The 15,192-nt window shown below is 44.8% G+C and overlaps 1 protein-coding gene across 7 annotated transcripts in view; it reads right to left on the bottom strand.

Moving 5' to 3' along the window:
* MBNL3 (muscleblind like splicing regulator 3) overlaps window positions 1-15,192 on the bottom strand; it is a 90,742-nt gene that overhangs the window by 12,192 nt on the left and 63,358 nt on the right. For 6 of the 7 annotated variants that reach the window (XR_008840489.1, XR_008840490.1, XM_056491244.1 and 3 more), the window contains 3 exons: window positions 12,393-12,593; window positions 10,719-10,955; window positions 3,084-3,234 (listed from right to left, as the gene is read on the bottom strand). Coding sequence is in view for 5 of the 7 variants with exons in the window: in XM_056491244.1 (XP_056347219.1) it covers window positions 3,084-3,234; window positions 10,719-10,955; window positions 12,393-12,593 (589 nt within the window). In the remaining 2 variants the exon portion in view is untranslated. Of the gene's footprint in view, window positions 1-744; window positions 855-3,083; window positions 3,235-10,718; window positions 10,956-12,392; window positions 12,594-15,192 lie in introns of those variants that run through there. The other variant, XM_056491245.1, reaches the window with a different exon arrangement.

The following is a 15,192-nucleotide window of genomic DNA, read 5'->3' on the forward strand; positions in this document are numbered from 1 at the left end:
GCTGGTAGTCTTGCATAAAGCAGGCACACACCTGGATGCTGGTAGTCTTGCATAACCTTGGCTAGAGGATGAAAGCTCAGCTTTCACCCATCCTGCTGTGCCTAGCAGCTGTAGACAGAGGGGAAGGTCCTCAAAGGCCTGAAGAGGTTTCATCAAGACCCAGATGCTGAGCCTGAACAGAGTGGATCCCTGCAGCACTAATGAGCATGTACTCACTGTCTCCCTGCATCCCACATGCACCTGCAGTGGTACCTTCCTATGACCTCCTGTACATGCACACCTAACACTGCCCTACAGAGATGACTTTCCAGCCAGTCCATGAGTCAAACCCTGCTTCTCTTGCTGTACAAGCAGCACCCTGCTCTGGCAGAGGGGCTGACCCCATATGTGTTCCTCCTCAGCACCTTTGCTGAACCAGTCTCCTATAACATCCTCAGAAGGACAACTAAAAATCCAAACTTAAGTTCGCCTTTTGCTCGATACAAAATAAAACAAAAATAAGCCAACAGGATCCTCCCACTTCTATTTCCTTGTGTCAGATGACTTAAATTGGTTGTAAAGACATTTAAGTGACAGATTCTTGTCTCTGAAGTGGAACTAAATAGGGGTGGGAACACATCACCTTGGATTCTCTTATTGTAAGTCACATGAAACACTGCACTGCACAGAAATTAAAAGGGATACAACCATTTAAGCCTCAAAGAAGAGAGCAGATAGACATTCACACCATTCAGCCACCCAGGTTCTCACTGATGCATACTAACTTGCAGTCTCTTTCAGATTAGGAAAAGTTGAGAAGTTTGTGTAGAAAAACCTACCAACGCTTGCAGTGGGTGTCATGCACAGAACTGACCCTGCACACCATGCATTGAAGCGTGGAAAGATGAACAAAAGGGATATTTCATTAGTGAAGCTTCAGTGTTAGATATCACTTTAACTAAAAAGCAGGTATTCTCTTTGCAGCATTCAGTATTTAAGCACATGCAATCAGATTCTGCATATTGGTACATCAATAGTTTAAACTCAGTTTTAAGAGATCATAGCAAACCAAATTAATTCTTTAATTCTTGGGTAGTAGAGAATAAACTCCTCCTACATTGGTATTAAATGATATGATTGATCCCAGAAATCAAGGTTGTTAGGGATTTTTTGGGTTTTGGGTATGTTGATTTCTTTCTGATTGTGTCAACAGAAAACAAATTGCCCCTAAAAGAATGTCACACTCATGTTAAAACTGACTTTCCAAAAGCAATTTACTCCTGCAAGCAGGGACTGTGACTCAAAGTTTCTAGTTTAAGCTAAAAGAGGCACTTATTTTCCTGGACTTGAAAAAATTGCAGTGGTGATGCCATTTCAGCCTGACTCCCCCCTGCCATGGCAACCCATGATGCTGATCTCTCAACAATTGAACAGGAGATGCTAAGAAAAGCAAAGCTGCTTTCCCCTCGCCACAGTGAGAGCTGCACCGTGCCACCTCTCCCTGCTTTGCCTTCCTGAGCACTGCCAAGGCCAAGCCCAGAGCTGCAGTCTGATGTGTAACATAAATCCATCACAGACCCATCCCCTGACTGAAAATTTGCTGCTCTGCTCAGCACTAATGTCTTCAGACAAGAGCAGGTGCCAGTAAGCAGGCCTGTAATGCATCAGCCTGTGTGTAATTTCAGTGCCGTGACAGCAGCACCACAGCACAGCAACTGCTGGGTACAGCTGATTTACAGTGCTCCATCAGAAATGTGTGTCCTTATGTCAACTTTGGCAACGGTGACCTTGAGGAAAAGGAGTGTGTAGCCAGCTGGGGGACTTGGCATTCCCCAGGGTGTTTCCTGAAGAAGTATTTCACTTGGCATCTGTCAGAGCTGTGGACAGCTCAGCCCAGCCCTTCTAATGCTTTGCAGAGCCCAAGGTAAGAGGCTGCTAATCCATCTCTCCACATGAGAATCCACTTCCCTGGAAGAACATCTTGGTAGCTGCTGAGCTCTGAGTGTTTCCAAGGGCTCCCATAACAGAAAGGCAACACGAGCAGAGGGTTTAGGTCCCCGCTCCCTGGATCCACACTCCACCTGAGAAAGTTGGCTCTCAGGGCAGGATTGTCTCTAAAGCTTCTCCCCAACCCCAAAGAACAACAGTGCTGAGGTACAGGTCCATTGGGTGTTCACCTCCAGAGTGACACTCTGTGCATTTATGTAAATATAATCTGACAAGTAAATATAGCATTAAACATTAAAAGCATTAATTTTCCTATGATGCTCTGAATTATAATAATGATACTGAAATATGAGCTATCAACTCTGTAATATTCCTAATTCAGCCACTTAAAATACTTTCCACTCCAAGCAGGTTTTGTTTTTCATTTGGCTGCAGTTAATTGGCCAGTCAGAAGTCAGTCACATCTGCCACACTAATATTTCCAGTCCTATAAGAATTACTGAACTGCATCTTTCAATTTAACTCTGAGACCTTAAAGGTACAATAAAAGCTGGGAGTTAAATTGCTTTTAAAAAGCTTAGGGTATTGTACTGGTCAAAAGACAAGGAAGAGGGAAATATATGCCTTTAAAGAGGATTATATAATTTGTATTTACTAAAGACTAACTATTCCCTCTATAAACATCACAGCTGCAGCAATATGTAGGTCACTGAAATACAAGCTCAGAGAGGTGCCTACAGCTTCAAGAGAGCAGGCAGAGAGGTCTATAAGACATTTTAACATGAGTCCAAAAGAGTGCTACACAAGAGTCAAAGAATTAATTTGGGATTAACCAGTTGAACCATAAGGAGGAAAAACAGAAAGTATGAATTCAAGAAACATGCAGACATTTTTCTTAGTTTGACTGCTTAAAAAAAAAACCCCAAACCACACAAAAAGGGCTAAGAAGGATCTTTACATGTGAAAAGCTCTAAATTGTAGTAGGTGAAGGGAAAAAAAAATAATCAAACAACAGACGTTAATTTTTCATCCATTTTTAACATGAAACTACACACCAATATTCTTTTGCTAAGGACTCTTAAAAAACTGCTTATTAGCTGAACACAGGGGTCATAAAATAAACAACCAAGTTGGTAGGAAAGCAAGGAGACACTTACCTGTAGGGATGAATGTAGGCTGTTGCAACTGCATGTTGGCTAGAGCCTGTTGGTAGTGGAAAACGCTTGGGTTAAAGACTGTGGTGGCACCATTGTTTTTTTCAAGTGCTGGCCTCTTTGGTAAAGGTTGAAGTGCACCAGGCGGCAGGGCCTGTGGATAAGGGAGTCATTAAAGACAAGTGGAGTAAATAAAGAGGCCCAGATGTAGGTCAAGCATGCAATAAATAATAGGGGGTCTTGGCTGCAAATCACCTGCAACTCTATCAACTTAGCAAGACAGGAAAGAGAAGAGCAGCTAAGTCACAGGACAAGTAGTTGGTGAAACAACAGCTTCACTAGGTAAGCAGTTAGAAAACGCACCAGGAGAAGGGGCAGAGTCCAGAAAGAGGAGGGATGCTAAGAAGCTTTTCAGCAGGACTGACTTGGGTAGAGAGGGAGAAAAAAGCACTGGGAAAAGGAAGGTGAGAGGTGATCATCTGGACAGGATGCTACAAAGAGCAGTTGCAGGCAACAAGCATTAAAAACCCCAAAACAAACAGGAAAAATATAGTAGATGACTATTTAAAACCCATGAAGATTAGCATAAGCAACAAATGCTATGGAAAAAAACCAAATGCTTGCCTCTGGTTCAACACCTGCCTACAAGTATGTGTGCATGTGTGGAAGCATGCACACTGTGCAGCCAACCCATGTGTCCAGACGGTAAAGCTGGAGCTGTTGCCAATTACGCACATAACATTACGTTCACAGTAAAATGCATTTCCACTTGTTAGTAGAGAGGCTGAGCAACGTGGTCAAGACCAGGCCTGATTCTCCATTGCTCACACCAGAGGCACAGCCCACCACCAGCAGATTTGGACCAGCTCCCACTTCATAGAAGGTGGCCTCCATCGGTCAAATACTGCTCACTCATTATTAACAGTGGAAAAAGCCATTGACAAATCCCTTCTTTTCATTCTATCACACCACCGGGCTTCTTCCAGCCCGTCAAACCTGTTCCATGATCAGACTTGGTAAAAAGCATTAACCCAACACGGGAACTTTTCTCAGTGAGTTACTCATCATTCATCCAAGCATGTCTCAACAGCTAAGTCGTATGTCAGGTTCTTAAGAGACAGGAATGTTTCTAATGATTTACAGCTTTTCATTGTAAGAAAACAAGTAAGAAACCACATTTTTTTCTCCACATTGTGATAGAAAAGGGTCCTTTTTAATTATGCCCCGCAGTCCTTTTGCACTAACACTCCCACTGACGTCAATGAGATTTATGCACGTGGAAGTCATGCAGAATCAGGTCATTTCTGACTAGTTGTTAGTCTGTATCATGTAGCAAAGCAATGGCTGAAAAACAGGGTTATCACTCCTATTTTTATTTTAATAGGTCACAAGTGAATGGTAGGTAATGGAAAAGGTTTGGCTAATGAAGGGTTAAAGCTACAAACACACAATACTCAGAAGAAAGGACACAAGTAAAGAGATTTTAAAGCATTATGAAGATAAACACACAACAGAATGTAAGTGAAAGCTTGCAACAGTTTGTTGCCATCTAGAAACAGGTTTCACTTTAATTTGCTATAGGAGACTGCTCATCTGAGAAATGTTAAGCAACATACTTCCAGGCAAAACATTACTCCATCCTATCTCTACTCACATGGTTGCTTTTGGGTGGTTTTAATATTAAAAAAGAAAATTTGAGAAGAAATTGCATTTGCAAAACTGCCCTCAGACATGCACACATCCTTTGCCTATGCTTAGTGGGCATTCACTCTCAGCATTAGGATTTCATCTTCCCAGACTGCTTCTGGCAGCCACCAAAAGACAGTAGTCAAAGATGGGACAGTATTCTCAGACACAGAAATCTCTTACCTAAGATCCCTATTTTAGGATATTGTATGTGTTTTCATTTCTAGGTAAGCTTTCATTGGTATCTGTGTTGAATCTGCCTGTTATCTACAACTTGTCTATTTAATGATGGCTACGTGAATGTTCCTCCAGGCACAGGACAAATCTGCAGCTTACAGAGTCTGGAGTAGTTTCATGTACATCACAGAGGTTTTACAGCTCTACAGTGACTGAAGAACTTGCTACTTAAATTCATGCTCCTTATGGTACCCGATTGCTAAATAATCCTTTTCAGACACTTCCAAAATCTGCCCAAGAAGAAGACTGTACTAATTATAGCAAAGCAACTGTGCCAGGCACATAATGGACTTTTGACTCCCTGCTTCTTGGCCAAAGGCTGTCACCACCCCAAATCCCACAATGGGAGTGCCAAAGGCAGAACAGCTGAAGGCTTTGAGACCGTGTTGTGATGTCCCAGTGCATCACAGGACAATCCCTGAGCCCAGCACTGCAGTCAGAGGGGACCATACAGATACCAGAAGGCCCCAGGGATGTGAAGACACATCAGACTATCCCATCACCTCTCCAGCACCACCCTCTCTCCTAACCTGCTACAGCCCCTTGGGAGCAAGGTACAGAAAGAAGCTATGGCAGCCTCACTGATGCTCCCTCAACAGCAGCCAGGTGGAGAAATGCAAATAAATGCAGTATTTCCAGAGTGTTCTAAAGAAACAAGCACTCTGCAGCAGCTCCTGTGCCACCTGAAGTCCAGCTCTCCCATGTGGGGTCTGTGAGCAGGGGAGCTAAGAACCCATCTGGATCTGCTCCTGGTTTGACCCAGCCCTGCGGGTCATCCCTCCTCCCCAGCAGCTGGAGGAGTGTTCACACAGGATACATGCAGATGTGCTCCTCCTGTTGCCAACCGACCTTATTTTAGATATCAAGGTGTAGGAGGGCCCAAGGAGGCAAAATGATCTGGGTTCAGCCCTTCTCCAGGCCGTGTGCTGAGGTAAGAGCCTCAGGACAGGAGGTCCACTTAAAGGTCCTTCCATAATGCCTCGAAGAGGTATCTAAAATTGCACATGATGAACCGGGGCCAATACAGCTTCTGCACAGAGATCTGGCAGGGACACAGTATCAAACAATGTGTCTCATTGGACATGGGCTACAATTTTTGTATCACTCAGGACCTCCAGGAATTGTAGCAGCTTGAGGGGATACAACATTTCTTTCTTGCACCACGTCGGAGGTTCTGAAGGAATCCCAAAGGCAGAACACACAAAAGGCAAGAGAGACTCCTCACCACCAAGTTCTGTCGCCAGCAGAGGAATTAGAGTAAACGCCTGTAGCAAAGAACTTACTTGAGTTTACCTCATTCACCTGCTTGTGTTTTCCCTCTGGACAAGCTCTGACCACCACAAATACAGCAGCAGCTCTGGACACTAACTTTTTCTGACTTTATTTTTTCCCTGTGTGTTTGTGTGTACACATGGGCATGCAACCTTTGCAATAGGATCTGGCCATCTGCACCAGTGAAAGGGTTAATTCAGTTCAGTATCCATGTGATAGTCCTGCAGTGATCCAAATGAACAATTTCCACTAATTAAATTCCAGGCAGCCTCCCATTTTTGGGCTGGGAAAGCCACATTCCTGCTCGAATGAGCATCTGAACAAAGAGGCTTGTGCCACTTCTCTGCATGGCATGGAAAGCAATTCTTCAGCAAAACTGACAGATAAAAACACACTGCATGCCAAAGTCAGAATTTCCCACGTGCTGGTTAACAAACCTCTCATTATTTTTTGCAAGACAAGAACTGGATTAAATCTTTGCAACAAACAATTTAATTGCACCTCAAAGTTCCCCTCAGATCTCTTATCTCCTGGGACCAGATCACATTTTCACCCTTCTGCACTCAGCAAAGAAGGGCTGGGTCTGCTGCCAGGCATGACAAACACAGAGTGATCTGACAGAGGGCAGAGGTAGCACCCATTCCCTGGGAAGCAGCAGAAGCAAAGTGAGCAGTTTCCTCTGAAGATCATACATGCTCTTATCACTCATGAAGGTTTCAGAGAGGTGACATGAGTGGCTGCAAACCTTTCGTTGTGTCAAGAGCAGGAAGACTGGTACAAGTTTGGGTTGTCCTCTCCCATAGGGTTTGTTCAGTAGGGCAGTGGTTATGGGATCTCCCATTCTCTGCCAGACCGTGTCTCCTCAGAGTGGTGGCTCTTGTAGAAGGCAGTGAGGCACTGTGCAGGTCCTGCCTGCCCTGGCTTTGGGGCTGTGTCTGTGTCAGCCATGAGCAGGGCAGGGGAGAGGCTGCTGTCACTCACAGCACCATTCCACCACTGCTGGCAGAAGCTGGGCCCTAGCAAGGCTTCCTACTGCTGCTGCCTAAAACTCTGATAAGGAAGCCTCTCAACTGCTTAAACCCAAAAACAAGTCTTTAGAGAGGAAGGGGAGCAGATCAGCTTCTCCTCCCTAGCACTGGGAATGAGAAGCAGCATCAGCCTAATGGTTTCACAGCTCCTCTGCGTCCACTCTTCCCTCTCCCTGCTATAGAGGGGCTCTTTCTTTTAAAATGTATTGTACCCCTTATTATTTGAGAAAACAGGAAGGAGTTGTCTTCTATGGAGCCAGGACTGACAGCACTATGTGGATGGATTTTGCCTCACTATAAGCATCATAAAGCCAAGTAAAACATATTATTTGAGAGTCATAAAACAATCAAAGACAGCATATAGGAAGACACCTTGCAGGCAGAAGCTCAGAAAGCAGATCCCATGCTTGAGACTGAAGCAAAAGGCACCCAGAGCAAGGTCCCTTTGCTGACACTGCCTCACTGGGAAATGGGGGATGAACCACACAGACAGAGGCAGCTGAAGAGACAGACATCTTCCCAGCTTGCCCAACACATGAGTCAAGTCCCACACTGCACCTGCTTCAGCTCCCAGCACAGATCCCTAAGGATGCTGTTTAGCCCTTTTCCCCATAAATCTCAGTTGTCTCATTACACAGAACACTCTTGTGCAGGGTAATTACCAGCACAGCATAACCAGGCAATGCTGTGATGTTTGGAATACAAAGCAAAGTTACTGGATCTGTCTGCAACCACCCAGTCCTCTGGCATTCAGAGCATGCTGCAGACCTAACAGCTAAATTCTCAAATTCTCCCTGAAACATTGCACCTTGTGACTCCAAAGCTGCCAGTGCTTGGAAAAACACTTCAAAAGCCAGAGCTGCCTTCCCCCAAGATTATTCACTGTCTCCAAAACACATCCAGGCTTCAGGAGGCAAAGCTCAGACATTAATGGATGGCGTGTGGGGCACAGGATTGGCATGTCTGAATGCACACTGAACATTTCTGGTTGGGATGGGCAGTCTCCCCAGGCACTAACACCACAGACCAAGAGCAGAAGGCTGTCATGCAGACTAAGATGGTTACGTGCAAAGCGAGAAGGTGAAAGGTCCAAGTACCAGGTCAAAGGTTGCCTCGAGCGGTCGCTTCAGTGATCTGACAGCTGGCTGAGTCTTAATTAGCAGGCAGCGAGCACATGATGGCAATGGGCCGGGGAGGGGGATCAAGCACAGTAACAAAAACAGCAAGCAGAGGTGTGTCAAGAGAGAGCAACAATTTGGGAAGGCGAAGAGAAAAAAAAAAAAAGTGAATGCATTATACAATATATTAAGAAGACGAGGCATGCACAACATGGGGTGGCTGGGTAATTACCTGGCCTAGTGGCAAGTCAGTTATTTTGCCTCGGTAAGTTTTAAAAGTAAAGAAATGTCATCACAGGACACGTGCTTTGGAGCTTTGTCACATCAGCTGGCACAGCAGGGCAGGAGCACTCGGGGATTAGCACCTGCACAGGGACTGGCACTGGGCTACAGCCCTCATGCTGCAGCTACACATCATGCAGAGGCCAGCAGAGCACTCGTGGAGAGGGAAGGACCACTGGAAAAGCAAGGAGCCTCAAGCACATGCTTAAGTGCTGTCCTGAACTGGGGACTGAGCCTTACCCAGTTCATCCAGTGCTGCACTGACTTCAGCCAAGCAGGAGTGAGTAAAGCTACTACTTGTGCACATCAAGTAACTGCAGGTTATGATCCCTCAGAAATGCTGAATTTAGATTTGAAATCATTCTATATCTGTTTTAAAATGTAGACCCATAGCCTGGCATCTGTTTTTCCCTCCAAGAAAATGGAGCACCTTTCTTCCCTTTAATAAAGTCTTACACCTCAACAGGTACAGTAAATGCATCAAGCCTTGAAAAGTCAATGAATAATGTAGGCTGTTTTGGTAGCAGGGGTAATGCAACAAGCCATCAATAAATATTTTAAAGGTTCTAGTTAACAGCATACAAATAGGGTTAATTACATTTTTAAGAGAAGCCAGCAGGATGAATAAAACATGCATTGGCTTTGGTTAAGTAGCAGTGTCCTAGATAATTAGTGAAAAAGTAAAGATGCAATTGTGAAAAACACAAGAGTTTCATTTCAGAAGGTTATTTTTCAACAGACCTGGACTCTTACTTCAACAACAATAAAAATAGCAAGAAAACTAATAAATAAACTCTGCAGGACAAATAAATACTGCAGTATAAATTAATTGTTCAAATTACATTCCAGGTAATATTGATGTTACAAGGAGGGCACTTGTTTAATTTCTAGAACTGCCCTGGCTCTGCATTAAATTTCATTATGAATTAAAAGCAACTTCCTTTACTATCTTAAAACAGAGAAAAAGGTATTTGGAAAAATTTCAGTGGCCTTGATTCTAAACTAAGAGGAGGCAAGAGCCTTTTTAATATTAATTTTAAAAAATTTTAAAAAATCATAGAAGAGATGGAAGGGACCTCTAGAGATCAGCTAGAGCAACACCCTGCTCAAAGCAGGGCCAACTACAGCAGCTTGCTTGAGACTCCATTCAGGCAGGTTCTCAGTCTCTACTAGGATGGAGAGTCCTGTAGTAGAGTTAGACCTTTCTATGGTAAATAAATTTTCCCTTATGTTTAAATTGAATGTCCTGAATTTAAATTTGTGCCCATTGCTTCTTATCTTTTCATTGGGCAACACAGGGAAGAGTTTCCCTTCACCTTCTTTACCTCCCACATCAGGATACCCTGGGCCTCTTCTTCCCTCCCCAGCTCTCTTATCTCTGGAATTAATAGGTCCCATTAAACCAAACTCAACAGAATGGCAAACATATATATACAAGATAGGAGTTCCCTGGTGAGTCTTCCTTGACTCATGTTCAGAACTGTAGATATAAGTAGTTACAATTCAACTTAAAATGCAGATGGGACCATCTCTACCAGGTCCAAAGAATCAAACAGGTCAGGAAGTCACCCTTGTTTTGTGTCCTGTAATTCCACTAAGTCACAAGTTTGCTAAACTCAAGCAACTGGTACTATCTGCTTTTTGCAGAGAACAGGCCAGGATCTCCCTGAAAAGGATATACTGTGTATTGGGGAAGCTGAACTGATCCCTATGCCTCAGCCAGGGAAGGTGTTGGGTGCTGCTGCACTTGCATTCATGTCACATCACAATGTCATGTCAGCAAATCATAGGGCTGGGCACCATGTCCCTCCCTACCTGGTGAGATGTTCTGTACCACTGAGAGCTTCATGCTATGGTGAGCACAGAGACAGGATAAAGAGATGGGATGCATCTTGCACATGCTCTCAGCTCTCTAGTCAGCCATTTACAAAGCTCTCTACTTTTCCACAAATGACACATATGACACGTGAAATCTCTTAGCAATGGAAATGCAGCTTGAGAAGAGCTCTACTTACCATTGCAGCTGCAGCTGTCTGGTTCACCTGGTGTTGAGCTGCCTTGATTTTGGCTTGCAGGTGTGCAGGGGGATGAAAGTACTTGCATTTCTCCCTAGAGCATCGACCTTTGATGTAATCCATGCAAACTGTAACAGTATTTTCATTTGTGTCTATCATTGCAATATCTATAGGGTGAGCATAGCGGCAATCATTCTCACCACGTGTGCAATTTCCACGCTGAAACTCTCGACAAACCTTAAAAGAAAGTCACATTGTTGAGCAGAACATCAAGTTACTTTTCATTCAGTATTTTCAACACAGAGTATCAGTTCAGTTGGCCACACTAAACCAAGTGTATATTCTAAATCCATGCTCATGTGGGGTAGCACATACATCAACAGACACAGGGGCAACTGGAGCTACTCACAACTGCTTCAGGGGATGAAAAAACCACAGTGTTAATAATGCCAATTACCAAATGCAACTGAAGGACAGAATTTGCCAGAATGGAAAGTGACCCCAGAAAATCAATGTCATTTTGACAAAACTTTTTGCAGCTCAGGATTCCTTCCCTGCCTCTAAAGCTTAAATGTTAATAACTTTGCCATTTGTGTCTCACCTGGATTATGCATTTGTTACGGAGCACACTCTTGGGTAGGATACATTTAATTCTAAATGTTACATGCTGCTGCTCTTTGCAACAAGTACTTTTTCTTAAACATGAGGCGCCTCTTTCACATAAATAGTCTCCCTGCCCTTCACAATAAATCCCCAACCCTGGCATTACGTGACAGCACATTTGATTACACAGCAATGCGTTTGAAGGTGTTGCCAAAATTACTGGCTGTACTAGGATCTCGCAGATCCTCGTAAGTTATGACCACTGAAGCATCAGAGGCAGAGGAAAAGGTTTCACAAAAAGTCTTCAAGGTTTCTTGTCAGAGGAACTGAGAAAGCTGTTGAATAATATAGCAAGTGGTGTAGCTCACATACCAATGTGCAATCACACTGAGAGTGGGGAAAGGTGAGACGTCAGCAAGGCAAGATAAAGTACATAACACAAAACAATGTGTTTTGAAATTACACCCTTCTCTGCTATCTTCCTGTGTTATAATTTACACCTGCAGGGGCCTCTGAATTCAGGTACTGAGCCCTTATCTCCTGCAGAGTCTCTGCTTAGGGTTTGAAAGACATTTACGACTCCTCCACCAATAAGTCCCGGCATGTCCAGCCAACTGGGGACGGAAAGACATCTTTGCAACAATCCACACTCACCATTCTCATCAGTGTAATGCTTATAGCTTTTTGTAAAAGCTCAATAAGCTCATCTCTAGAAAAGGGAAACATCTGTTACCTCCAAAACATCTTCTACTCAACAAAGTTTAAGGGCAGACCATCTACTTGGTTTTTTGAGGTTTTTTAAAGCATGGCAGATCACATACAAAAAACCAATCCTAACCCTGTTCTAACACCCACTGATACGAGAAGAGTGAGCTTTCCCAAATTTCCAAGGATTTGAGAAAAAGCCCTGCAAGAGTGTCTGCTCTGGCAGAGAGCAGAAGCGCTGTGCTAGGAAAGCTGCAAGTCAAACTCTGTACTGTGCTGCATCAGGTCATTTTAGCAGAGAGCAACAGCTGGGACCACATGTCCTGTTCATCCCTGTCAGCAGTATTGTATCAGATGTCCAAATACCTCCAGTTTATCCGTACGCATCAGTTTCTGCCCAGCAGAGCCTCCTGGTACTGTAACAGTAGGATTTCCAGAAACCAGGACAGGAGTATTTGGTAAAAGCTCTGCAGGAACTAAGCCCATCCCAGGAGAAACATGACTCAGGTAGGGACTAAAAGCCATTGTGGGGCTTGTTGCAAGCGATGGAGTCACAGGAAATGTTGTCTGGGTAGAGAAAGAGAAAAAACAAAGTATTAGTTAAAAAGCTCTGTCTTGGATTTCCCATCAAAGCCTTGCATCGCACTTCAATCCTTTTAGACAATTTGATTAGCCACATCAAAATGCTGTGCTCTCCAATCTATTCATTTATTGCCATTTATTTGTGATCCATTCGCTTCTCCTGACTCACAGATCTGTGACTCATCCTGAATACAAGGCATCTTTATTTCTCAGATCAAAGCATATTGATGATCTTTATAGTTTAATGACACAATTAAGGATTTCATGCCAGCAATTAGGGTAGGCCCAAATTAAACAGACTTCTCATTCCCAAATAATGTCTCAGCTCCTTTATGCCTATACTGCAATGCTGTAGAGAGACTCCAAGGTAAACTGCAGCTTCAGGACCTGGAAGCAGGTGAACCCATTAGCTACACTGCTGTATCCACCATCAGCCTGCCCTGAGCTCCATGTTAGCATGGCCAGTGGGCCTCAGGTTAGACCAAAGGCAGGGAAGGTAGCCCTGCTGCAGTACACTCAGTTGGTCAAGCATCCTGCACATCTGGGATGGGTTTCAGAGTATCAACAGACTCCAGGCAAAAGCCATTTTGCAGAAGGATCTAAGCCTGTGCTCCATGTGAATGGCAGCAAGAGGACACCAAACCCATTAATGTCACAGTGTGCCAGATCTCATGGCTTTAGTAAGAGCAATGAGTCTTGGGCTTGGAATAGCAATGACAGATGAGATGTACAGGTGTACCTGTACCAGATGAGATGGCACAGGTGTACTAGTGCGAGGTCCAGGACCCCACCCGTGCTACAAGGAGCCATGTTCAACAGGCCACAAAGATCTCCACAGCCTCAGGTCCCTACATTGTGTTAGGCAGGTCCTCTGAGTGCAGCAGGGCTTCAGTGCTGGGGGCCAGAAGCACTTCCCTGACCTGAGCTGCTCCAGTAGCACTCATCTGGAAAAGGAGCTGCTGTGCTGGCAGGCAGGTGAGCACAAAGCTCCTAAGCAGATGCTCAGTTTAAAGTCTGGGACTAGCCCCTGTGAGGTTTTAAAGCACCAGATCCAAAGTATTTTTGGCAATGAAGCCAATTCCAGCTGATGAAAAACTCCACCTGCCCCCACTGAAGATGAGAGCATGCATGGCAGCTCTCCTGTTATTGTAGCACAGGCTCAAGCACCCGCCAGGGAAAGCAGCCTCAAACTTGCAACCATTTTTATTTTCCCTCCTGTCACCTACTCCACTGTGAACAGTGAACAGAGGCAGCATCATTAGACTGTTTTCTTTTGTGTGAGTACCAGTAATTACTATGGTATCTGCTGAACTCCCATCACCATTTGCATTATAAACCCTATTTTAAGGAACTTTTCCCACCTGGCCAGTTTGCACAGGTTATAGTAGGGCCTGACATGTCAGTATTTTATTTATATACCCATAGCAGCCCAAACCTTGCAGTGCATGTGGCTTGCACAAATGTGTAGGCAAACCTACCCTATGTTTTTCAGCACCTAATACAGCAGAAGCATCCTGACTGAGCAGGTGTGGCACAAATATTGCTCCAAAATGCCAGGAGATCCTTTTAAGCAGGCTTCTCCTGCTTGGATTCAAACACAGCCAGCAGCCAGGCCAAGGACCTCGTGGGTTTCTGAGACAAAAGGAAGATGTTCCTCCCACTGCTGAAGGAGGGACTTGTGCAGACTGGGAATGCTGGGGGCTTGCAACACGTCACACTGAGTGAATTCACCTGAAACATTCACTAAAATGATACACCAGCCTCTTCACCAAAGCTACGACAAAGGTGGAAGCAGGACTTGCTCCCTAAAACACAATCCCCATCTCCCTCAAAAGCAGTCCCTCTTCTCACAGGGAGCAATCAGCAAGGGCTAAGGGATCCAAACCAAGCTGAAGTGAGAAAATATTTGTATGAGGAACAACTGAGTAGCACGATCCACTTGCAATCCTGGAAACCTGCAGAGTGATGCTTGCAGGAGCAGGATGAGTTTTTATTGCTGCTGCTGTTTGCTCAGCCTTTTCTGTGCCCTGACAGCTGCTGCTGCGTTCCCAAGGTTTCACAAGCACTCCTCCTGCCTGCACCATGTGCCTGCTTCCCTGATTGGAAGTGCCAGTTGTGCTCCCCACCCTGCCCGCAGGCTGGGGCTGAGCTCGCAGCCAAGCGGGTGCACAGCCAGGGAACAAGCAGACCTCACTCGACATATTAAACCTACAAGCGCTGGGGTTTTAAGTCTGGAGTGTGTGCAGCACTCTGAGAACTGTGCCTTTGTGAGCTGGCACCAGGGAGCTCTGTATTTATTGTAGCTGATGAGGGGAAAAGATGGGCTGTGCTCACTGCCAGACCCGGCTGCCTGTCTTGGATTGGGAAATCCAGTCTGGCTCATGCATCAGTACCAGTAATAGGGATGCTGCCAGCCAATTCCTTCCTCTACGTCTGTGCAGGTCCCCCATGTCCTCAGGGAATGTGAGCAAATTTCCTCCTTGCAGCCAGAACCCAAATGTAATTTTTACTCCAAACAGCACTGCCCTCCTCAACATGCCTCCTGTCCACTTCTTGTGACAGCTGTGCTGCTTTTGGCTGGGAT

Source organism: Oenanthe melanoleuca, chromosome 4A (assembly GCF_029582105.1).
Source record: "Oenanthe melanoleuca isolate GR-GAL-2019-014 chromosome 4A, OMel1.0, whole genome shotgun sequence".
NCBI classification, from domain to species: Eukaryota; Metazoa; Chordata; class Aves; order Passeriformes; family Muscicapidae; genus Oenanthe; species Oenanthe melanoleuca.